The sequence below is a fragment of the Myotis lucifugus genome, unplaced genomic scaffold, assembly GCF_000147115.1.
Source record: "Myotis lucifugus unplaced genomic scaffold, Myoluc2.0 scaffold_162, whole genome shotgun sequence".
Lineage (NCBI taxonomy): Eukaryota > Metazoa > Chordata > Mammalia > Chiroptera > Vespertilionidae > Myotis > Myotis lucifugus.
Genome location: NW_005871210.1, coordinates 1,084,733 through 1,108,584, shown reverse-complemented (window position 1 = coordinate 1,108,584; position 23,852 = coordinate 1,084,733). Strand labels below are relative to the sequence as shown.

The window sequence follows — 23,852 nt, the reverse complement described above, 5'->3', positions numbered from 1 at the left end:
TGAAATCAATAAAAATATATTAAAAATAAATAAATAAAACTTAAAAATTTCAGAAAGCCATTAAAAGATTTTAGGAAGAGTGACAAGATCAGATGTGTAGCTTATAAAGAACACCCTGGGCAATCATCCTATATAATAGAAGGCTAATATGCAAACTGTCCCCTCAGGAGCTCGATCGACCGCTTGCTATGACGTGCGCTGATCACCAGATGGTGGCATGGAACGAAGGAAGGCCCTGGACGGCAGCAGGAAGGCTCTGATTGGCCCTAATTGCCAGCCAGGCCTAGGGACCCTACCTGTGCACAAATTTCATGTGCCGGGCCTCTAGTATGAGATAAAGACTCAGAGAGAGGAGCTGGAAGGGGACCCCAATAACCCAGGCAAGAAGTGGGGCTCAAATGAACCCAAATGCACCAAACAGAAATGAGGGCCCAAAAGGAGAGAACCTAAGTGATCGAGTATAGGAGGTATATTATGAGTCAGGGTTCAAGCAGAGAAGTAGAATCAATAGAAAATATATCTATATATATAAAAGCCTAAGCGACCAAACGACTGGTTGACCGGTTGCTATGGCACGCACTGATCACCAGGGGGCAGACGCTCAATGCAGGAGATGCCCCCTGGTGGTCAGTGCACTACCACAGTCAACCTCCCGTGGCCAGCCAACCTCCCGAAGTCCCTCCCCCCCTGGCCAGCCAACCTCCCACAGTCCCTCCCCCTGGCCAGCCTGAGGGACCCCACCCGTGCACGAATTCGTGCACTGGGCCTCTAGTATACATATAAAATCTCATACACAGGCAATCTACTTTGGGCCCCCTTCCTGCTGCCCTCTTGCAGCAGGAAGTCTGTCTATCAACCAATAAACTTTGTTTCTGCCAACAACAAAAATCACACACACACACACACACACACACACACACACAGATAAAAATTGATTTAGTACAAGGAATTAGCAAATTGACTTATGTAATTGTGGGAGTTGGCTAAGTAAGCCGGAGGTCAACAGAAGAGGCGGACAGGAAGGGCTGATCCTGGGGGAAAGGGAAGTAATGCAGGCCCAGCTGTCTCTGACTCCAGGGGGGCCTCACCCTCTTTTAAAGGGATTCCATCTGATTAAGTCAGACCACCCAGGATACTCTCCCTTTAGGTTAACTCAGAACCAACCCATTATGGATTTTAGTTATATTTGCAAAATCCCTTCACCACAGTCCCCAAATTAGTGTTCCATGGAATAACTGGGAGACGGTGTGTGGGAAGGGATTGGCTAGGAACGGCTGCTTCTCCCTCATAGCCCACTACAAACAGACGAGGGGGGGAAGGATGCTAAGGAATTTTGTTTGGCCTAGTCAAGCTAACACATCACAAATATTTAGAGTGATACCTGGGGTTTCTGATTTGGGCAATAATGTGCTGAGTCCAAAAATATAAAAAAATAGGCTTTCAGGGAAAAAAACAGTAAGTTTGATTTTCCATATATTGAGTTTCAAGTGCCATAGGACTTTCTGACTGCCGGCCACCTGTTTCTTTGCAAATACCATTCCCTGTCCAGAGTGCTATTCCTTCCCCTCTTCACTAAATAACCCCTACTCATTTTATTAACGAATAATTTTCAGATTTAACTTACATCTTCCACTATGAGGTCATTTGTCTTTTTTTCTTTAAAATAGCACCTTAACTCAGAATTTTCCATATATAGAAAATTACAAGTTCACATGCACAGCTTGTGGCCATGGAGCTCTGGGCTTTGCCCTCCAGGAACAGGCTAACTTGGCCTCCTGCAGGCTGGTGCAAAGACCAAAGGCATTTCACTCAGTCCCAACTGAACCAGGAGTGGGAGACGGGGAAGAGTTCACCTGACTCCAAACGAACCTACAAGAAGTTGGCCTGGACAGCAAATCACACACTGATTGGCTCACAGAGCCCCACACTCGTACCCCTGAAATAGCCCAGCAGAGCAAACTGCTATGCCTCTCCCTCAACACACACACACACACACACACACACACACACACACACACACACACACTTCTTCTCGGACAGCTCTCACCACCCTCAACCCAACATTGGAAAGTCCTCTGCCTTTTATAACAGAAGCTTTCTACCATGAAGGGGTAATCATTTGCTAAATTATGCAAGAAACTTTGCCTTCATTACTGAGGTCAGGACAGTAACTGTCCAGTCCTCGTCTGATGTAAAAATAGGCAAAATAAAATCTAAATTCTACGTCTGGAACATCTTCCCCACATCAATGCCCCGTAGGGCACAGTTCCATGACTCCTTCCCGGCAAACTCAGCCCTTCTGTTCCACGCTCCCCTAGCATCCTGTTTTCACTGGCAGCATGTTGGGCTTTTGGAATTGTCACTTTCTTATTTACAGTTGTTGTGTGAACTCTGACTTCCCTGATAGACTGTAAGGTTCATGCTGTATCTCTCATCTACCTTCTAAAGACACCAACTGCCTACTTGAAATGCATTCCAACTTATCCGTGGGTTCTCCTGGCATCAAGGATGTTACCTCTTTTAAATCTACACTCAGAACTTGCCTTAGTTACCAAACAGCCGGTTTTTCTTTACCGAAGATGCAAATTGTCTACCCTGCTTATACTGCATCCTATCTAGTCTCTAAGTTTTCTTCCAGTTACCCTCCCTCTTCCCACAGAGCCACATCTAGTACTCCCCTAAAGAGGTCACTATCATGTCCAGCGTGGCCCCACTAATGGAGAAATATGGTTCCACTACTGAGAACAAGAGGGGAGATGGAGGTCAAACAGTGATTGACAGATAACTCCCTTTCCTTCTAGGGTTAGGGATGAATCCAAGATCTCAGTTTATAGAACAGGAAACTAATGCCTAGAAAGGCTCACATGACTGAGCCAGCGTTTGTGGCACTACACAGCCCTCCACTGACAACAAACAGATCCAGTCCTGTATATCCATACGAAGATCTGATACTAGCTAGGGCCTTCCCTTCCCTTGATCACAGGCCTAGGGTCATCTAGGTAGGTGTTCTATCCACTATAGGTTACTTGCTAAGGAGATAGATAGATAGATAGATAGATAGATAGATAGATAGGAAGGAAATGAAATAATCTACTAAATCTCCAGAAGTAACACTCATCCTGCCAGAGAGAGTTAATTTTCTCTGGCAAACAGTATCATAGCTCAGAGAACAGACTTTCGACCCACCCCTCTGGGATATCCTCTTACAAGGAAAGGGAAGTACCCAAGAGGTCCTTGTTTTAATCCCAGGTAGGAATAAAAACAAGACATTATGGCTGGTACTCACATCAGAGGAAGATCAAAGTGACCAAGGACTCAAGAAGGTCACACACAAAGACCACTGAAATGGCAAGGGTTGGTGTCAAGTCTGCATAGGGCAAATTGGAGAATGATACTAAAAATTAAAAAAGCAGGCCAAGGTATATGCTTATGTACACTTATGTGACTCCAGGGCAACAACTTAGAGAAGTCTGCCTTGCCTTTTTCACAAAAGAACCAGAATAGAGATGGGTAGACTGTAGGAATGATGCTCTGAATTAACCATTCATCTTGCATCTCCTTAGTCAAGGTTATTAACTGAGTTTTCTCTCCAATGACCTGAAGCAGGTATGCAGGTAGCAGATGTTTTAAAAAATACTTTAGTTGAATTCTTAAATAGCTAAGGACCATTCAGGGGAAGTCTGCCTTCGTTCCAATGATCTTCACCAGACTAGAAAACCTGCTGATAGGAAGAGGGACAAAGTCCAAAAACCTAGATGAAACTATTAATACAGTCATGCTCCACTTAACGGCAGGAACACATTCTGAGAGATGCCTCATTAGGTGATGTTGCAGTTGTGTGAACACCAGAGTGCCTTACACAAACCTAGATAGTATAGCCTACTACACAGCTAGGCCATATGGTATAGCCTATTGCTCCAAGGCTACAAACCTGTATAGTATGTTACCATACAAAACAATACAAATTTAAATCAAGTACAAGAGAAAATGATGAAAACAAGAGACACAGTAAACACGATATGTAGGAGGCTGCTGCCAGTGTAACTCAGAATAGTTTTGCAGCAAACTTTTTTATAAGTATAAAGAGTATACTCTAAAATAACAATAAAAAGTATAGTACAGTAAATACAGAAACCATTAACATAGCCGCTTATTTTCTAGTATTATGTACTGTACATAATTGTATGTGCTATACTTTCATATGACTGGCAGCACAGTAGGTTTATTTAACCATCATTACCACAAACACATGAGTAATGTGCTATGTTAGAACAGCTACAAGGTCACAAGGCAGTAGGAATTTTTCAGCTTCATCATAATCTTATGGGGCCACCAACATATATGAACACGTATCATTGTTGATTGATACTAAGTTATGTGGTGCATGACTGTAATAGCTAAGCCCTATATAGCACTTCCTATGTGCCAGGCAATGTTCTATAAACTCGACATATAATAATTCATATAATCTCCAATTATAATTCATATAATCCTTACCTACCCAGCGAGGTTAGTAAGAGGCACACAGGCATGTGCAGTCAAGGTGTACCACTCCCTCTTCCCCTCCCTCCCCGCCCACACTGTATCAGCTCTTAAAAAGTTCTAGGTTTACATCACAAATATAGACCACTCTGTTCTGGACAATACAAAAACGTTTAAAAGAACTTACATAAGAGTCAGACAGAAATGGGTTCAAATCTCCTCTATATTGCTTAAAATAACCACTTTCCAGGGTTGTGAGAATGAAATGAAATATTGTGCGAAATGAGGATGTAATATCCAAGAGGGTACATTTAGTGCGCTGCTGTGTCTCCAGAGTCCAGCTCCCTGTGATGACTCTTCTCCTGTCCTCTGCATGGGGAGGAGGTGGGAGGTAGTACCTCCCAACTCACCCCGACTCCCTCTCGATCTTACTTGCCTAGAAGTACAGGCCCATTTGTTGCCTCCTTGGGGCCTGCAAAAGTCGTACCTCCCGGTCTAATGCAACTTAGCAAAACCCGGCGAAACCAAAATGTCTTTCACCCGCGCTGTCAGCTCACTTCAGGGCTCAGGGCCAGTTCCTCGGCAGCTGTTACCTCCTCCGACAGGCGGCCTCCCACCACCTGGACTCCTCCATCCCAGGCTTTAACACTGGTGTGTGGAGAAGGGTGCACAACCCCCTACGCCCCCACCCCTCAGGTTGACAGATGAAGTTTGCTGGGGGCCATCAGCAAGAGGTCCAGGGGCAGACCCTGGCCACTCCTCTCGCCACGTGGCTGCAGCAGGTAGAAGCCCAGTCCGCGCTGCAGACCAGCTCGGTCAGAGTCGGGACAGAAATGCAAGCTCCCTCCCAGGGCTTAGGGACTAAAGGTAGACTCGGCAGGCGGCTGGCTCCCAAGACCACTTACCTGGTCCCGGGAAGAATGCAGGCCTGGCCTGGAAGCCCCGTGAGACTCCGCCCAGGAACCTCCCCTCGCCCCGCCCCCACGCCTCTCCTTTCCGACCAATCACAGGCCAGGCTGCCCGCCGGCCACGTGGGCGAGTGTTCACTATTCCTGAGTCTCCAGCAGCCAGCTGCTGCCTCCCGCCGCCTGGCGGCCCGCCTGCGCAGTGGGCGGGAACCGTGGCGCGCTTGCGCACTGCGGGGAAAGCGGAGCTGGAACCCGCGCGTTCTATTGCTTTGCTCCGCCGCGGTGCGTGCGAGGGACGTCGGGGGCGGCGCCACAATAGTTGCCCCTGGTAACGGGGGTGGCAGAGGGAGGAGGAGGAGGAGGGGTTGGCAGCAGAGAGGCTGGTGGTGTGGCCTGGGTCCCTCCTAAGCCCGTCGGTCAGCCCCCCGGCCTAGCCCCCGTCTCGGCCCCAGGCCCAGGGCGGGGCACTGCGCTTAAAGCAAAGTTGGGAATGGGATGGTGCTCAGCTTGCGGACTGAGTCTTGGATCGGTTTCGTGGGGCGGCGGGGAGCCCCGAGGGTGTGGGCCCTGGAGGGAGACCGGGCCTGGGGAGGAAGGCGGGACTTGCAGCGGTCTGAAGCTAGGGGAAGGGGCTGGAAGGGTGCGTGGATGTCCCCGTTCGGAGCCTGGGCTCCATCACGACTCTGGGGACTGGGAGGAGGGCGGAGCCGCGGAGCTGCGAGGAGCAGTCTCCGCACTCAGGCTTAGATCTTCCCAGGGAACTGGCTCCTCACGCCGCAAGCAAGTGGGGTCCGCCGGGGCCGGGCCAGAAGCGGGGAGCAGGGCCAGCGCTACTGCGGCTCAGGTCGCCCTAGCGGAACCGTGGGAGTCGGTAGCCTGGCGCTCCTTTTCCCCAGCGGTGCGGACGTCTGGGGGGAAGGGTGTAAATCCCGGGACACAAAAGAGGTCCCGCTTGGGAGATGTGCCTGGTGGATTTTACGCTGCCTCGGGTGTGTGTGTGTGTGTGTGTGTGTGTGGTGGGCACGCTTCTGCAGCCCTGAGTTATTTGCTGAGGGTTCTGCAAGATCTGGTTGTACGTGATGATCAATACTTAATCCATGCAGATGGAAGCAAATTTGCTGCCCAGTCCCTGGCATTTCCTTCAGAACCTGTTGCAACCTTCTTTTGCGTATGACCACCCCAGAACCAAAGGGGCAATTTCAGCGTGGGGTCTCCAAACGAAAATGAATGGGAAATTAAAACTAGAGAGTGGGCTTCAATTTGGGGCAATCCTTTTCTCCGTCAGACCTAATGAAATCTGGCCAAAACTGTAAATTATGACGTGTGACAGATTTGATTGACCGTTGACATTCTGCTCCTTGTTGATGTCTTTGAAGTTAACTGGCGGATGTTAAAATGAAATTAAGTAGTTTTAGGAGCAAGCAAAGAAAAATTGATTTTGAAGCATTTAAAACATGTTGGTTGGCTTTCCAACTGTAAAGAGCCAGCACACAAACTTAGAGTCAGTTCCCTACCCCAACCCCAATCTCTTTTTGACTTTTAGAAATGTTGAACTACATATATATATATATATATATATATATATATATATATATATATATATAAATTTTAGAGAGAGAGGGAGAGAGAGAGAGAAAGGGAGAGAGAAAGGGAGAGGGAGAGAGAGACGAAACCTGGGCATATCCCTGACCAGAATAGAGCCAGCGACCTCTCAATGCTCCACACTGGCCAGGGTGAACCATTTCTATTGATTTAGAAGTAAGAAATAAAGCTACTAGATGTCCACAAGGAAAAAATATGTACCTTTGGTCAGATTATCTAATGAGTAAATGTTGATAAGAAAAAAAAATCTCAATTGATTTTACATTGTCAGACTGTTAAAGAAGTAGAATTATTTGATCTAAAGTTGCCAATCACATTTCACGCTTGCTACATTGCAGTTTTATTAACCTCGGGCTAAACAGATTTTTACATTTTCTTTTTATTAATCATTTATACATGAGTTGTCCATTTAAAGGCTAAGTTTTCCTCAACAAATGAATATAAGCATAAAGATTTACAGAAAATAACTAGAATTGAAATGAAAAAGGCATGCCAACCTAATAGAGAATGAGATGTCATCATAAATGAGAAATGTATGAGAGTAGCCTAACTTTTTCCCAGTTTGTTTATCAATTAAATGAACTGTAATTTCATGATCGTTTAACTTATAATTACGGGCCACAATAAATTAACCACTGCTCATGTTTCCAGGTTCAAAGTGACACTATATACAACAAATCGACAGTGTATACAACATTGTTATATACCACTGTTCTGTTCAGTGATCAAGACAGATTTGTTTTTCTTTTTCTTTTTTCTTAAAATGAGCAATAGGAAATTAGGACAAATTATTCTGGATTCTTTATCTGGTTTCCAAAATACATTTTTTTCCCTATCTCCCAAAGTGCGAGTTATTCTTAGAACTGAAAGTGGAACATGGAATTTAAACGGTCAGTGGTGTGACTAAGTGTGTCACATCTTGTATCCCATGGGCCACCATGGTAACTGTACAACTGAACAGTAAGTCCCAGGTTGTTGGGTTTGGGGTTGTGTTTTTTTAAATATATCTTCAGCTATGACCAATACATACTTTTAATTTGGACAGTGCTACAACAAAAACCCATTGGGCTTTCTCTGAACATTTAGGGTCAGCTATTTTACCCCAGTCTTATGATTCTGCTGTTACAGAAAACCAGAGAAGAACCAAGCAACACTTAGAGAGATGGAGTTACATTTTTTATTATTATTACACGTGGGCCCAGAGAAAAATGTCTCTACAATTCTAGGCAAAGTCACACAGGAAGTTTCCTGTATTTATACCATTTTACCCTCCTTGTCTCCCAAATATGGGGTTTTCCAATCCCCTTTGCAAGTTCTTAAAGAGCCCCTATGTGCTGAGGCTCTGAGACCTCAACCAAAGGCTTGGCCTGGTGCCAGCACTGATAACTTCGTCTGGGGGAAGGTTTAATAGCCTCTCCGAAATGGGAATAGTCTTATTTTCCTTATTATTTAAGCAAGCATTTACAGAAGCCAAAATGCAGGGTTAAAATTTCAAACAGCAGTTTTTATATAAGATGGATGCTTCGCTACGTCCTTGGAGAAATACTAAGATGGCAGTAATTTTAGGGCATAACTAATTATTGTTATTTAATAATGACTCCTTCATTCAGGAATCACTTACGGACTACTTTCTACATGTATGAACCTAGTGATAGTTATCAGGGTATTAAACATTTGAAGATGGTTGCCAAGATTGTTTTCTGGTCAGACATGATCATTGAAAAGTAAAAAGAATAATAATAAACACAACAATAGTTTTGAGGGCCTAATATGCACCTGTGCTTTACAAGCATTACCTTATTCATCTTCCTAACATTTTTCTTTTTAAAAAAATGTTTCTGTTGATTTGAGAGAGAGAAAAAACCATCTATGTGAGAGAGAAACATCTATCCGTTGCCTCCCACAAGTACCTGCCCCAGGATTGAACCTGCAACCTGGGTATGTGCCCTGACTGGGAATCAAACAGGCAAACTTTTGGTGCACAGGATGATACTCAACCAACTGAGCCACATTGGCTAGGGCTCTAACATTTTTCTTAAGATATAAGTATTGTCCCCATTTCCTAGATCTAACAGTGCCTGAAGTTACATATATAGGGAAATTGAATACAAATCTATGAAAGTCTAAAACCCATAATGTTCTTGTCATTAGTATTCTGATGAGGTGGGAACCCACAATCTTTTGGAGAAGATGACCATATTTTGTTTCTCAAGAAACATGGTGTTTATTTATTAGAGAGATGAGGAGAAAGAAGACAAAATTTGGGTGAATTTCTCCCTATTAAAGCTATAGGAATTCCTGAAAATTAATAAGGTCTTACTAGGCAGCACCAATTTTTTTGTTAGATTAAAGAGGTAAAAATAAATTGAAGTCAGTTCTATTTAAGCTAGTTATGGGGAGTGCATGCATGTGACAGTTGCCTTATGACTTTGAATATTTAAATGTTAGCTGCTCCTCAGAGCCACATATATTTCCCATATACTATTACCTTCCTTTCCCCCCTCCACTACACCAGTTTCTTTAAATGACCTAGTTTGTATCATTTTAGGTCAGTGCTGCCATGCCTCTGCCAGTAGTTGAGTTTAAGTTGATTTTGAGGCAGGTAAAATGTAGCACATCTATTCATGATTTGCCTATAAAACAGTTTGTTTAAACATTTTATGGGTGAGTCAGACCACTTTTGTCCACCAGGGTGCATATAACTTGTATACTAGTACATGCATGGTGATAACACAATCCACAGTTAACTAAAGTTCTTGTTTCTTAAATTGCCTTTGTTTAATAGCATAGAAACACAAATCCTGTATAGAGATCGTGTCTATTTTATTCACTACTGTACTCGGGCACATTATGAAAATTTAATGATGAATGAATGAATGAGTATTTTGACAAAAAATACACCTTCAAAATTCATTCCCTTGGATTTACGCTGCAAAACTTAGCTCCATAATAAAATTAACTTCTAATGTCTGTCTTCTTTCATTTGACATTTAAAATAAAGTATGTACATATATAGATAGAAACATAGAATAGTCTTATTCTGTTCTCTTTCCTCCAGCTTACTTTGTACTTTCAGGCAGAATCCTGATATCTATAAATATCCTCTTCCCTATTTAGCAAACCCTGGTAATCCTGTGATCCCCTGTCCTCAGTAGTTGGGTTAATATGATGCTGTATTGTATTTGCATTTGTCTCGCCTAGACCATGCTTGAAATGCCATTTATTATTTTGCTGGAAGAAAATATTAGCTGAACTTTCCATTTCTCTGTAATTTCACTTAAAGGTGAAACATGTAAAGCCATTGTTTCCTGCTGAGGAAAATTGCCCATTAGAAATGTAGATGCCTTGTTTTTTATACCATTAGGTTAATAAAGTTTAGCTATAGTTAGAATGCTTTCTTTTTCATCTGTGCTTTGCTTCTTTTAAGATGAATAGAAATTATATTTTTCTTTTAATCAATTTCAAATAGAATGAGTGCATAAAAAATCTCAGCCTGCAGAATGCAGTATTTTTATTTACTCATTTTTCAAAAGAGACACGCGAGGAAACACCTAAAACATTCATTTTGAACCTTCAAAATATTTTATAGAAAACGGACCTTCTTTCATGATTTCTACACTAGTAGATAATACACGAGAAGAACTGTACCTCTACTGTTGTTTAATGTTCTAATGGGATAAATTCCAGTTGTTTTATAATTTTATTGGAAAGGTAATGAGGACATCTAACCAGGAACTCAGGAGTAGTACAATGTGTTTCCCGTTCTTAGCTTTTTTATACCACCAGTCCCCTGAGGATCTCAGGATTCTAATTTTAACTGTTCTGAAAGAGGGTATTATAAATGAGTGATTGCAATGTGGCTAACAGAAGCCAGGGAGAATTCTCATAAATATAATTTCAAAAAGGAATGGTGTCAAAGTATTCAAGACCAGAAGAGATGAAAACTAAAGAAGTGTCTTGCCTATCTTTTGTTTGTTAGTTTCAAATCTATTCAGCCTCTCTTTCCCAGATCTTTTGGTATAGAATTTGTCTTTCTGTCTTTAACCAAACCTTCCATTTTACTGCTGGAAAAATTTGAGGCATAGAGATGGTCCTTAGCAAGTCAGTGCAAATACAGTACTAGAGGTAGTAAACAAATAGTCTCTCAAGAGAAAGGAATTCTTAATAATTATGCATATTTGCATCTCATTGTCCAAAGACTCAGTTGTTGAGAATTATTGCACAAAATTATTATTTGATCTTAGTGAACAGACTGGTTTGAATAATTGCCTGGTGCAATGCAGATAAAAAATATAACCATTTTATATAATTCTAAGATTGAGTTTGAAGGGATTTCTGCTTGAGCTGGGAGATTAGATTAAATGCCCTTTAAAATCTGGTATTCTTTGTTTCTTGTTGTAACCATGCCTTATTGGAACAAGATTGTCATCTGCAGGACAAAGCAAGTAACTATCTTACAAGATTTTTCTTATGTTCTTGGATAAAAAGCAACATGATTTACTTCCACCCATAAAAATCCTATCTATCTATATAAAACCCTAAAATGCAAATTGACCAAATGGCAGAACGACGACCAAATGGTGGAACGATCGGTCACTATGATGCGCACTGACCACCAGGGGGCAGATGCTCAATGTAGGAGCTGCCCCCAGCCTGCAGGGCGGTGGGGGGAAGGGGGCGGTGAGTAAGTGGTGCCAGGCCAAGGTGGGTGCAAGCGGGGGCCCTGATTGCCCTGCCAGTTGCCCCACAGATAGACCCTGATCACAGGCCAGGCCTAGGGGCCCTACCCATGCATGAATTTCGTGCACCGGGCCTCTAGTATAATAAAAGCATAATATGCAAATCGACCGAACAGCAGAATGACCGGTTGCTATGATGTGCACTGACCACCAGGGGGCAGATGCTCAATGTAGGAGCTGCCCCCTGGTGGTCAGTGCGCTCGCACAGGGGGAGCGCTGCTCAGCCAGAAGCTGGGCTCACGGATGGTGAGCACAGCGGCAGTGACAGGAGCCTCTCCCACCTCTGCTGCAGGCAGGCAGTAAGGAGCGAGGGGTCCTGGACTGCAAGAGAGATGTCTGACTGCCAGTTTAGGCCCGATCCCCAGAGGGTTGTTCAAGGGCTTACTCTCAATTTTGCGTAAATTGAAAAGTGTAAGCCAGCAAGTGGACATCCCCCGAGGGGTCCTGGAGTTCAAGAGGGCGTGGGCTGGTCTGAGGGACCCCCCTCTCTCAGTGCACGAATCTTGTGCACCGGGCCTCTAGTCAATAATAATAAAACAAGAAACAGAAATATTAGGTTACTAGTCAAAAATATCATGGTTAAATTTTGATTTTTTTTTTTTAATGAATGACTTTAAAATTTCCTTACTTCCCTGTTATATCAAACTAGAGGCCCAGTGCATGAAATTTGTGCACTGGTAGGGTCCCTAGCAGCTGCTGGCTGCCTGCCGGGTACTCCCTCCATTCCCCCAGTCAGCCCTGCCCCCTGGTTGAACTCCCAGACAACTCCCGGTCGAGAGGACAATTTGCATACTATGCTTTTATTATATAGGAGGATTCTTTATCTGAGCCCTGGCTGGTGTGGCTCAGTTGATTGAGTATTGTCCCATGCACTAAGAAGTAGCTGGTTCAATTCCTGGTCAGGACACATGCCCAGGAGGCAGCCGATCCATGTTTCTCTCTTTTTAATTCTTCATCTGAAAAAACAGATAATCCACACTGTGCACCTGTTCTGTAAGGGTCTTATGAAAGTTAGATGATGATAAATTATCTTGAATAATGAATTTTTTTCTTCAAATTTTATTTATTGATTTTTTTAGAGAGAGATTCTTGTATGTGCCCTGACCAAATTGTTGTTCCACTGATTTATGCATTGATTCTTGTATATGCCCTGACCAGGATTGAACCCACAACCTTGACATATCAGGACAATGCTCTAACCATCTGAGCTACTGGGCCAGAGCTAAATGATGAAGTCTTAAACGTGAACTGAAAGTCTTAAACAGAGAGCCCAAATATAATTTATATAACTTTTTTGTATTTCTTTGTATAGCACCTTTAACTTACATTAACTTGGGTGTATAATTCTGTTTACTTAAACAACTATTATCTAGTATCTATCTAGTAAGTGCCAGGCATGTGGGAAACAGAAACTATAGTCCTTACCTGCAAGAAACTTCACTCTACTAAAGGAGAAAAATACAAAAGTCAGTTACCTATAGTCTGATATGCTGAGTGCTATCCTCTAAATTTATATAAAGGGCTTTAGGAGATTTGGGATGACTACTAAGCTGGATTAATAGAAGGAGCAGGAATAAGCCATGCTATTTATTAAGTTGTTGAATTTACTAACCGACTTCTGCCAAAACTTAGAAGGGGAAAGCAAATGAAACAAATGTCATCAAAGTGGGAAAGAATAATAATTAAGCTCTCCACAACCAAGAACTTTTTTCAAGGAGAAGGTACTCTGATGTTCAATAATATCAGAGTTAGTGCCCCAAAAGTAATCTTTTTTATGGTTGTTCAAGGGCTTACTCTCAATTTTGCGTAAATTGAAAAGTGCACCAGACCAGGAGGTGAGACTCCTTCTCCTGGGTTTGGATAATGCTGGCAAGACTACCCTTCTGAAGCAGCTTGCATCTGAGGACATCAGCCACATCACACCTACACAGGTGAGCACTGCGTTGGCCCCAGATATTTGTGGGACACACGGAGGATGATAATATGATAATAGCAGTATGAAAGACAAAATGGGAAATATCGTTTTGTCCATTTCTAAGTTTTGTTACTGAGAGAAGTATATACTGTATAAAATAATCTTAAGGTTTCAAAAATATATCGAGATTCCATTCATATGAGATACTTAGTCAAATACATAGAGACAGAAAGTAGAATAATGGTTACCAGAGGCTGGAAAGAGAGGAGGAAATTGGGAATTATTGTTTAATGGGCACAGAGAGTCAGTGTTGCAAGATGAAGAAAGTTCTGTGGACGGATGGTGGTGATGGTCGCACAACAATGCAAATGTACTTAATGCCATTCAACTGTACACTTAAAAATGTAATGGTACATTTTCTTTTATGTATATTTTATAATCTATAATAATAAAAGCGTAATATGCTAATTAGACCGGACATTCTTCCAGACATCCTTCTGGACAAAGCCAGGGCTGCGAGGGAAGCCCAGGTCCTGAGTGCCTGCCGGCAGCCAGAGGGAAGCCCGGGTCCGGGTACCAGAGAGAAGCCAGTGCCGGCGGCCGGCGGAAGGAAGGCCTACTCTTGCACGAATTTCGTGCATCGGGCCTCTAGTTTGTAAATAAATAATATAAATATATATGTATACATATGTCAGGACACAATCAAGTCCCTCAGATCTGATTCCTTTAAAAAATAGCTTTATCTTCTCTGATTATGAAATTAATTCATATAGAAAATATAGAGAAAGTATAAAGAAGAGAGTACTGTGTGAAAACCCACTGTTAATATTTTAGTGTGTATTTTTCAGACTTAATGAACACAAATATATATCCATTTTTTTAAATTACCTATATTTTTAATCCAGTCTCATCAACCCTCCTCTTTCCTAAGGCTTAGCAAGTAAAGCACAAAGGATAAGACAGTGGTGGTGCTCACTGTATGGCAGTTGAAAGACAAGTCCTGGTTGGAAGAACTCCAGTTCGCGTCTTTAGACCTCCTTTCCTGTTGGAAATTCCGAGAAAGCTCGACCTTTGGCCAAGCCTTTGGGTTTCCTAACTAGGAACAGCCCTATTAGTCTCAGCCACTTTAAAGTGCTTGAGCATTAACATTCAGCAAAACCGGGTTTATTTAGCATTTTCTGTCGCCATACCATATACTAAGAGCTTGGTGTCAGGTTTGAATAGCTGTGCTGGTGTGTGTATTTCACAGCCTGTGAATATTACTGATTCAAAACACTTTGCAGAAAAGTCATTTCAACTCTTACCAAATGAGCAATTTTACAGCTTCTGACAAATTTAACGTGTAGTCGAAGAAGGAGCATATTACAGTAGTATAGCCTAGAAAGGCTGAAAACATTAGTGTATGAGGATTTCAGCCAGAAAAAGAAGTGCTAGATTTTGGGGTGTTTTTTGGGGGGGGCTTGTTTGTTTGATTTGTGATAGGCTGTATTTCTCAAGAACATGCTGCGACCATGGAAATGAACTCAAAGTATGGACCCAAAGTTCCAATTCTAACTTTCAGGCTTTGTTTGATGTGTTGTAGATGACACTTATTCTACAGGGTAGGGCAAAAGTAGGTTTACAGTTGTTTGTATGGAAAATAATACAATAATTAATAAATAACACAAGAATAAACTCTATTTCGTGTACAAACAACTATAAACCTACTTTTGCCACATCATGTATTATGTCGTTTTCATATTCTTTAAAAACAAACTTTTATTGTATTTTTGTTTTTATATTTTAAAAAGTAATAGATGCTCATTATAGTAAATTTAGAAAGTATACATAAGTAAAATTGAGAAACTAAAAATCACCTATAATGTCCATTCATACATAACCACTGTTAACACTTAGTGATATATGCATTCAGTTTTTTTCTATGTATATATATATGATGGGTATATTTAAAATAAAAAAGGCTTACAGAGAATAGGCTGTTTTGTATCATCTTTTTCACTCAATACTGTATGTAACATCTTTCTATGTTGTTATAAATATGAATATAATATACATCTCATTATTTCCTTAGAATAATTTCTTAGTAGATTTATTAGGTCTGATGACAATAGAATTTTAAGACAGTTGATACATATGGTTGAATTCCAGGATTTACTCTTATTTCCTGCTTCATTTTAGAAGGATTTTATGTTACTGGATTTGACATGTAATATTGTAGTTATGTATACAATTTCTAAGCTCACAAAAGTGGTTTTGTCAATGAGTCAGAATGAAGCAGCCTTTTACAATAATCTTAAGTCACATCCCTTTAGAGTTCTTAAACTTCATATTTATTCAGTCATTGGCATTTTAGAGGAGCTGCAATCAGCATCATCCCCAGTTATTCTCTAGTGATTATTTATCCTCAGGAGAAATTGGGCGGCAGTGTTCCTGTACCATTGCACTGTGCCTGTCTTTCTGGGCTAGGCAGTAGTGTTGGTAAGCTGCCAGATGAGGCAAATGTTTGTGGAGGCATCCCCAGATGCGCTTAACTCCAGTTATTCTGGATGAAATGTCGTTTCTGGGGTGGCACACTGTTTGGATTTTTCAGAGCCTGATTTCACTAAATCATTTTTGCAAGAAGATATTTTTTTTTATTCTTGCTCATGAAATGCCTTCTCTCCAAACCCCAAAGTTCTTGTTAATTTGTTTCTCTGCACACTACCTCCCAGCTCACAATTCTGCCTGCCTCTGATTTGCTCACCTTCCCCAAAGTTGTACCTTGAGTACCTGTCCTGAAAATGAATGCTCTCTTTTCAGGTTCATTAGAGATACCTAATAAAGAACAGTTTCAAATACCTGCTTGTTTGTTTGTTTTCATCACTACCTAAAATTGAGGGCTCTACTTAGTTTAAACATGCTGTTCCAGCAGGCCCTACCTTTCTCATAATCCAGTTATTAACCAGCCTTCCCATAGTTTCTGAGTTCAGCTCCTTCCTTTTCCTAAGTAATCCATATGAGAAAATTTCTTTCATTTTGAACTACTCCTAAAGAATGCAATCTTCCAGATTTTAGCTTTTGTCTTTTTAAATGTAGCATTTGTTCTGTTCTGTTGAGTTGTCAGATTCAGCTTCAGGGGGTTTTTGTTAGTTAAAAGTAATGTCCTGTTAAATGTTACCATCCTGAGGACTCCTCAGGGATGTGGCCTGTGTTATCAGAGCTACTGTCATACCAAGTTCTCCTCAGTGGTTGTGTGTGTGTACTCATGATAGGAAGCACATATGTTAGCCATGACATTCATAACACTGACTCCACAACCTGAATGAAGTAAGCATGTATTCATACATTTCTCCGTTCCCTACCGTAGCAAACTGTTTTCAGTATTATCAATGTCACCTCTGGCAGAGTACCTCAGAATTAGGAAATAACATAGCTGTCCAATGTAACTTTGTCAGAATTACGATCTCAAAGCTTAAAAAAACTTGTTTTTACCTTTCTTTGTTGCAGGGTTTTAACATCAAAAGTGTACAATCACAAGGTTTTAAACTGAATGTGTGGGACATTGGTGGACAAAGGAAAATCAGGCCATACTGGAGGAATTATTTTGAAAACACTGATATTCTTGTAAGTACTCTTTCCGATGTGGTAATTCATAGTCTTTTCTGCTGGGTTAGGAACATTAACTCTATAAGGTTCTGCCTTGCCAATAATTCCATTGCCATAACATTAATCACTAAATTTAGGGCCAGCAGAAGGCTCCACACTGTAAGAGAGAAACATCTTTGTATAACTTGTATAAGATGTTTTGCTGTCGCTCAGTAACAATGTTATACCCACACCCACCTTGGCAAATAAAGTGTTTATTTATTACCATAGTGATTCGAACAGCAGTAGGGAAGTCAGAAGATTGTGCTGCTAACTCTATCATCCAAGGATATCAACCAATCAAGTGTGTCCCAAACTGAGCAATCAAGATAGTGAGAGTCCTGGAAACAATGATGTGTAAGGAATGGTTGAAAGACCTGACAATGTCCTTCCTGGAAAAGAAAACACTTGGAACTGTCTTCAGTTACTTTAAAAACTATCTTAAATCAAACACTAGCCTCAATGTGAATATTTCTAAAGGACCGGACAAGGAGCAGTTTGGCGAGTATTAGATGGTAGAGTTTAACTCAGAATAAGGAAGACGTTTCCTATAGTTGTAACTGCCCAGAATTAAAGAAGCTGCCTCAGGCATTGGGAATTCCCTGGCTCAGGTGCCTTTGTTCAGGCAGAGGCTGGGATGTTAGTTCCCAGCTCTCTGTCACATTCTCTAGGACTATTTACTGTGTGTCTCCTGGATTAAGGTACTTGGAGAAATACTCAAGTCAGAGCAGTTCATAAGGACATGAATGACTCTAAGGTTCCGTACGGAGGTCTCAGAAACTTTCCGGCCCACAGGTCAGGGAATTTTAAATCATAAGCTCTAACACTTTGAGGGTCGACTGCAAGGTAGTGATAATCTGACTCTGGATCCCACACTTCCCATTTGCTTAGAGCGCCTGGGAAGTATAGAACTAGCCAGCAAAATCAGCTTGCAGCAACCCTGCAGTTACTTTCACCAGCTACATTACATTGCCAGCACCAGACACTATTTTGGATTCAGTGTCAACATTCCATTATTTTCCAGTGCCATTTGGGATTAAACAACTTTTGGGGAGCAGGTGGGTCCCCAGGGTTAAATTCTAAGGCCTGGTGACTCTTAGTTCTGTCTGATAGTTTTGTAGCAGCTTGCCGTGGCAGTGGTTGATGGATTATATTTGTATTTAATAGTTTTCCATTGTTGGTTAAAAAGACCTATTACACTAGACTCCACAACAGTATTGAGGCTTGACACATTTAGTTGCCTGGTTAACACTTTTCAATTATCTCTAGAGTGCCATAATAAATTTTTGCTTTAGAGTGGGTGTCGACAAACTGATCCAGTCTGCCTCCTGCTATACTATAGCCTATGAGCTAAGAATAGTTTTTATACAGTATTTTTAAATGGTTGAAAATTTTTCAAAAGAAGAATAAGATTTCCTCACATGAAAACGAAGTGAAATTCCAATTTCCGTGTCCAGAAAGTTCTGTTGTGACACAGCCACGTCCACTTGTTTGCATACAGGGTGGGCAAAAGTAGGTTTATAATTGTGAATATGCGAAACACAGTTTATTCCTTTATTATTATTTACTAATTATTGTATTTATTTGATTACAACTATAAACCTACTTTTGCACACCCTATATTTTCTATGATAGCTTTCACACTATAACAGCAAAATCCAATAGTTGTGAAAAAGATTGTGTGGGCCACAAAACCGAAATTATTTACTACCTGACCCCTTACAGAAAAAGATTTCTTTAGATCATTAAGTGGTTCTCTAGGGGTTTGAAAGGGTCAGGGCAGCTCCTAAAAGTGCCAAAGATATTCTCAGGGAAGATGACACTGGGAACATTTTACTTCAGCTGTATTAATTGTGGGGAGGTGACTAGTCAATAAAACCTAAAGTAGGATAGGAAGGAGGGGAGAGGCTGTCTTCCATTTCTTTTAGGCCAGGAAATAGCAGCCTTTTGATAGATAAAAATACATCTTTTTTTTTCAAGGTGTGTTCATATTATCACTAAACTCTATTTACTTATTGTTAACAGTTTTGTGTTTAAATGCAACATAATTTAAATAAAGCAACTGTGTCATCATTTCCATAACCAATGTGTAGGACTTAAGTGAGATCTCAAACAACTGTCTCATGTATTATTTCCGTAATGCCACTCACCCCCGAGTCACCTGGGTATCGATACTGCTGCAGCACACATAACTGAAAACCACAAGTTACCCAGAAACCTTATTTGTTGTTTTCAACCTCCTTTTAGACTTTTGCTCAAGCCGTCAATAAAAAGCCACACATTTTAGTATCATCTCTTCTTGGCTCCCTACCCCTCTAGTGGAGAAATACTTGGGAGCAATAAAATGACCAAAAGGTGGCAGCAGGACCAGAAGCAAAAGGAGAAACAAAGAACCCTCCATTCACATGCTGGGTAGTCAGTCTGGATAGTCCAGAGTAGGCTGTACTTCCATCAAAAACAAACAAAAACCTCTTTCGTCTTCCTTCCACAACCAAATAGTCATTTCAAAGCAGTTGCCAAGGAAGATGTGAATTGGCTTTGCTTAAAGCATCATTCTGAGTGCCGTGCATAACTATATTTTAGAATAGATTTATGAAACTTGATTTTTGAGGTTCCATAATGTTTAAAGGTCAGAAGCATTATAAATGTTTTAACTTTATCCGATACTTTATGAGTATTTTTATTGATTATTAATTAATTTTTGGATTAAAAATTTTTACAACTAGATTAACAAATATATATATATTTTTATTTTTTTTAAAATATATTTTATTGATTTTCACAGAGAGGAAGGGAGAGGGATAGAGAGTTAGAAACATCAATGAGAGAGAAACATTGATCAGTTGCCTCCTGCACACTCCCCACTGGGTATGTGCCCGCAACCAAGGTACATGCCCTTGACCAGAATTGAACCTGGGACCCTTGAGTCCGCAGGCTGGCACTCTATCCACTGAGCCAAACCGGTTAGGGCTTATTTTATTTTTTAAGGCAAGAGGCTCTCCTTACCTTTATCTCTGTTGACCAGAAGAAAATTGATACTGGGCAGCACTGGGGTGACAAGCAACCAAGAGAAGCATATACCACTGCAGAAAAACAAACTGATGTATTACTAAATTAGTTGTTTTATAGACTTCTTCCTGGAATTATTGTGTAGTAGTTGTCAAATTTTATAAGAATTATGCTAAATGATAAGGAGAATTAGGCTAAATGTATAGTTTAGGAAAACCCTCCTTTAATTATACTGAATCTTTTAATGGAGGCAATAAATAGCAAGTAATTTGGCAAGTAATTATAAGTAAAAGTTAAAACTTTCTTCTCATTGATCTTCAGCCTCTGGATTCTCTGGTATCATCTCTCTTTTCATTAAAACTCTTCCCATTCCTTATCCTCTCCTGACTATTTTTCATAATATCAAACATCAATTTCCTAACTTTATATTTGTGTTTTCAGCTTTGTCTCAGCCTCCTCTTTTCTTCCCTTGTTACTCACGCCTTTGCTCCCAGGCCCATTTTTTCTTACTTTGAAATTCCTTTCTTGCCCAGTGGCCTGCACACAGCCTTCAGAAAGCCCTCTAAGTCCAAAACACCCTCCCCGTGATCACTTGACCCTCTCCCCTCCCTCACATCTTGAACTATTGCCTGAGTGAAGATAATCCTAATCCACTGTTGACTTCCAAATAATTCTAATTAGGTCTTTTATATTGAGGTTCACCCTCCCATTACATTCCTTCATTCTATATCTACATTTACACGACATCTGCTACCTTAAAAATGAGAGCCTCACTGGTGGAAAACAGTATGGAACTTTGGGTGTTTGTGGTGTGCAGAGCCCATTAATGCATGTATTCACACTGAGTCAAGAGTAATATTAACTACAACAACAATAATAAGGCTGAAAAGAAAATACTGAGACAACATCCTTCCTCCTTTTATGATTCCCCTGAAAGAAACACAGGTGGAAACACAAGGTATTCTTCAGAGGAAAGCCCAAACTTTGTTCCTGGTATATTTAGCATTAGTGATTCTAAATGAGAGTGCATTAAACTTATGGAATTTTAATTTTTTTCTTTCAAAAGAGAGCAAATTTTCAAGTAGCACAAAATTTAACCTACATACAGAAATGCCTACGTTATTGTAGTATATTAGTTTATGTAATTTAAGGCATGTAAAGGTGAGAGTTGTTTTGTGTTGTTGTTGTTTCTAAATGAATACAGCAGGCCCTCAAATAATGTCATTTTGTTCAACATTGTTTCATTATAACATGGATGAGAAGCTGTAGGAACTTAACTCTTGTTTATGTCAATTAGCCTGTGGTAAAGTTGTTTTCGTTATATGTAGTTTTGCTTAAAGTTGCAAAACCTATTGATGACATTGAGGATTTACTGTATGCTCTTTTAAAAGGCTGTTTTCATTGTACCATTAGTTTAATAACAGTTCTGAATTCTTTAAAAGAAGTTAGAAGCCGAAACCGGTTTGGCTCAGTGGATAGAGCGTCGGCCTGCGGACTGAGGGGTCCCGGGTTCGATTCCGGTCAAGGGCATGTACCTGGGTTGCGGGCACATCCCCAGTGGGAGATGTGCAGGAGGCAGCTAATCGATGTTTCTCTCTCATCGATGTTTCTAACTCTCTATCTCTCTCCCTTCCTCTCTGTAAAAAAATCAATAAAATATATTTTTAAAAAAAAAGAAGTTAGAAAATCTGATAATTTTTAAGATTAGCAACTGGGAAAACATTTAATATACCATTTAATTGTTTTAAAGGACTATAAAATTATATCTAATTTTATTTTTAAACTTTCATATGAAGAAGAATTAAGAGAACATTCATACGAAATTAAAATAACATATTTGGGTTCTGTAACTTTAGGCAGTTTTCTTTTTTGCTCTTCCCTTATTTTCTTTATTGTTATAGGGTATTATTTATGCAATAAATAAAATTCAGTGATGGGAGAGAAAGCTTGAGATTTTTAATTTATGGTGAATCTCAAGACTTCTCTTACTCTGGAAAAGGCTATGCCCTTGCTATTTGCTTATAGCCTCCTAGCAGCCTTGGAGGTTATAAGCAAGGTAGGAATGGGATGGAGATCACTGGGTTTCCTGCTTCAGTACATGAAGTCAGCATATAGTTAACACTGTAAATGATACTTTCAGCGTGATGATGTTCGAAGACTAGGATTTGTAGATGTCTCAAAACACCATCCCTCCCAGACAACTTGAGATGCAGTGTTAGCAGAGTGCTTAAGGTATGCTTGAGTTTGAATCCCAATTTTGTCAAGTACTTGATGTAACTTGAGCAAGTTACTTAACTTCTTTGGGATTATGTTTATCTATCTAATAAAAGCCTAAGCGACCGTTATGGCGGAACAGCCAGAACATGATGCGCACTGACCACCAGGGGGCAGACGCTCAACGCAGTAAGGAGCAAGCAGGCAGGTAGTAAGGAATGAGGCATCCCAGATTATGAGAGGAATGTCCGACTGCCGGGATTGGGCCTAAACTGGAAGTCGGACATCCCCCGAGGGTCCTGGACTGCGAGAGGGTGCAGGTCAGGCTGAGGGACCACCTCCCCCCCAGTACACGAATTTCGTGCACCGGGCCTCTAGTTTATGTATAAAATGAGAAGTAGTGCAATCTATCTCATAGAGTTGTAACAAGGATTAATATGGTAAATCTAGCAAGAATGTTTAGTGAGGAGAGGAGAAAATGGCGGAGGCCTAGACGGACGTGTTGGTGCTTTGTCCCGGACCAGATGGGGGCGAGCAGCTGAAACGGGTAACAATCAGCCCGGTCAAGCTGGGGAGTTTCAGCTGAGAGACAGTCTGCAGCCAGGAAAGACAGAAAACTTCTAAAAATGCGGATGGTTGGAGATTGAGGCTGAAACCTCTCTCTGGGCGCCAGCGCAGCGGCGGGACCGCGCCATCTCAGGCAGCGTTCACCGGCATCCAGAGATCGGCTACTAGCCCGGCGGCTACTGACCCGGAGGCAGCGATTCGCAAACAGCGCGACTGCAAGAGCCAAGGGGAGACCTGCACCCCTCCACGGAAAGGTTGGACTTGCCTCGAAGGTACGGTTCGCAGTTCAGGTTGGAGCGAGGAACGCGCGCGCGGGCGCAGGGGAAAATCTGCGTCCGCCAAAATCCGCGCTCTCCAAAATCCGTGCCTCTTGCCGGGGGCTTGGGCGCGCGCAGACACTCCGCGCGGTTCTGGAGGGTGGAACCCTGCGAGTTCCAGCAGCTTCCCAGGCTCTTGTTCGCACACTTCCTCTTACTTCTGTGGCTTTGATTGTTGAGCCCAGTGCATGTGAGTGCCCAGTTGGGGTAACTAGCAGAGCTTGTAGGGGAAGATTGTTTTGGGGGAGCCTGGGAAACAGAACTGGGAGTGGTGCTGGGGGAACCACCTCTGGGCGGAGCTGGTTCAGGTACAATAGGCAGCTCCTGGTCGGAGAGAACTTTTAGCCTCGGAGGTCAACCCAGACACACTGCCACCCAGAGGCAGAGCCACGAACTGACTCCTCTGTAAATACAGATAAGGCAATAAGGACTGTGGCTTACAACAAGGAGGAACAGTGTATCAGAGGGAAAGTCA

The 23,852-nt window shown here is 41.5% G+C and overlaps 2 protein-coding genes across 7 annotated transcripts in view; one reads left to right on the top strand and one right to left on the bottom strand.

Annotated features, from left to right (window-relative positions):
- The window catches only part of SFXN2 (sideroflexin 2), a 65,205-nt gene that overhangs the window by 14,751 nt on the left and 26,602 nt on the right, over positions 1–23,852 (bottom strand). Inside the window, exon 1 of one of the 6 annotated variants that reach the window (XM_014461893.2) lies at positions 5,388–5,450. The exons of 4 other annotated variants lie outside the window; for them this stretch is intronic. The gene's annotated coding sequence lies outside the window, so the exon portion shown is untranslated. Of the gene's footprint in view, positions 1–5,387; positions 5,451–23,852 lie in introns of those variants that run through there. One more of the 6 variants, XM_023759825.1, reaches the window with a different exon arrangement.
- Positions 13,498–23,852, top strand: part of ARL3 (ADP ribosylation factor like GTPase 3) — a gene marked incomplete at its 5' end in the record, with an annotated part of 21,775 nt that continues 11,420 nt past the window's right edge. Inside the window, 2 exons of the mRNA XM_023759846.1 lie at positions 13,498–13,662; positions 17,133–17,249. Coding sequence (XP_023615614.1) covers positions 13,498–13,662; positions 17,133–17,249 — 282 coding nt within the window. The remainder of the gene's footprint in view (positions 13,663–17,132; positions 17,250–23,852) is intronic.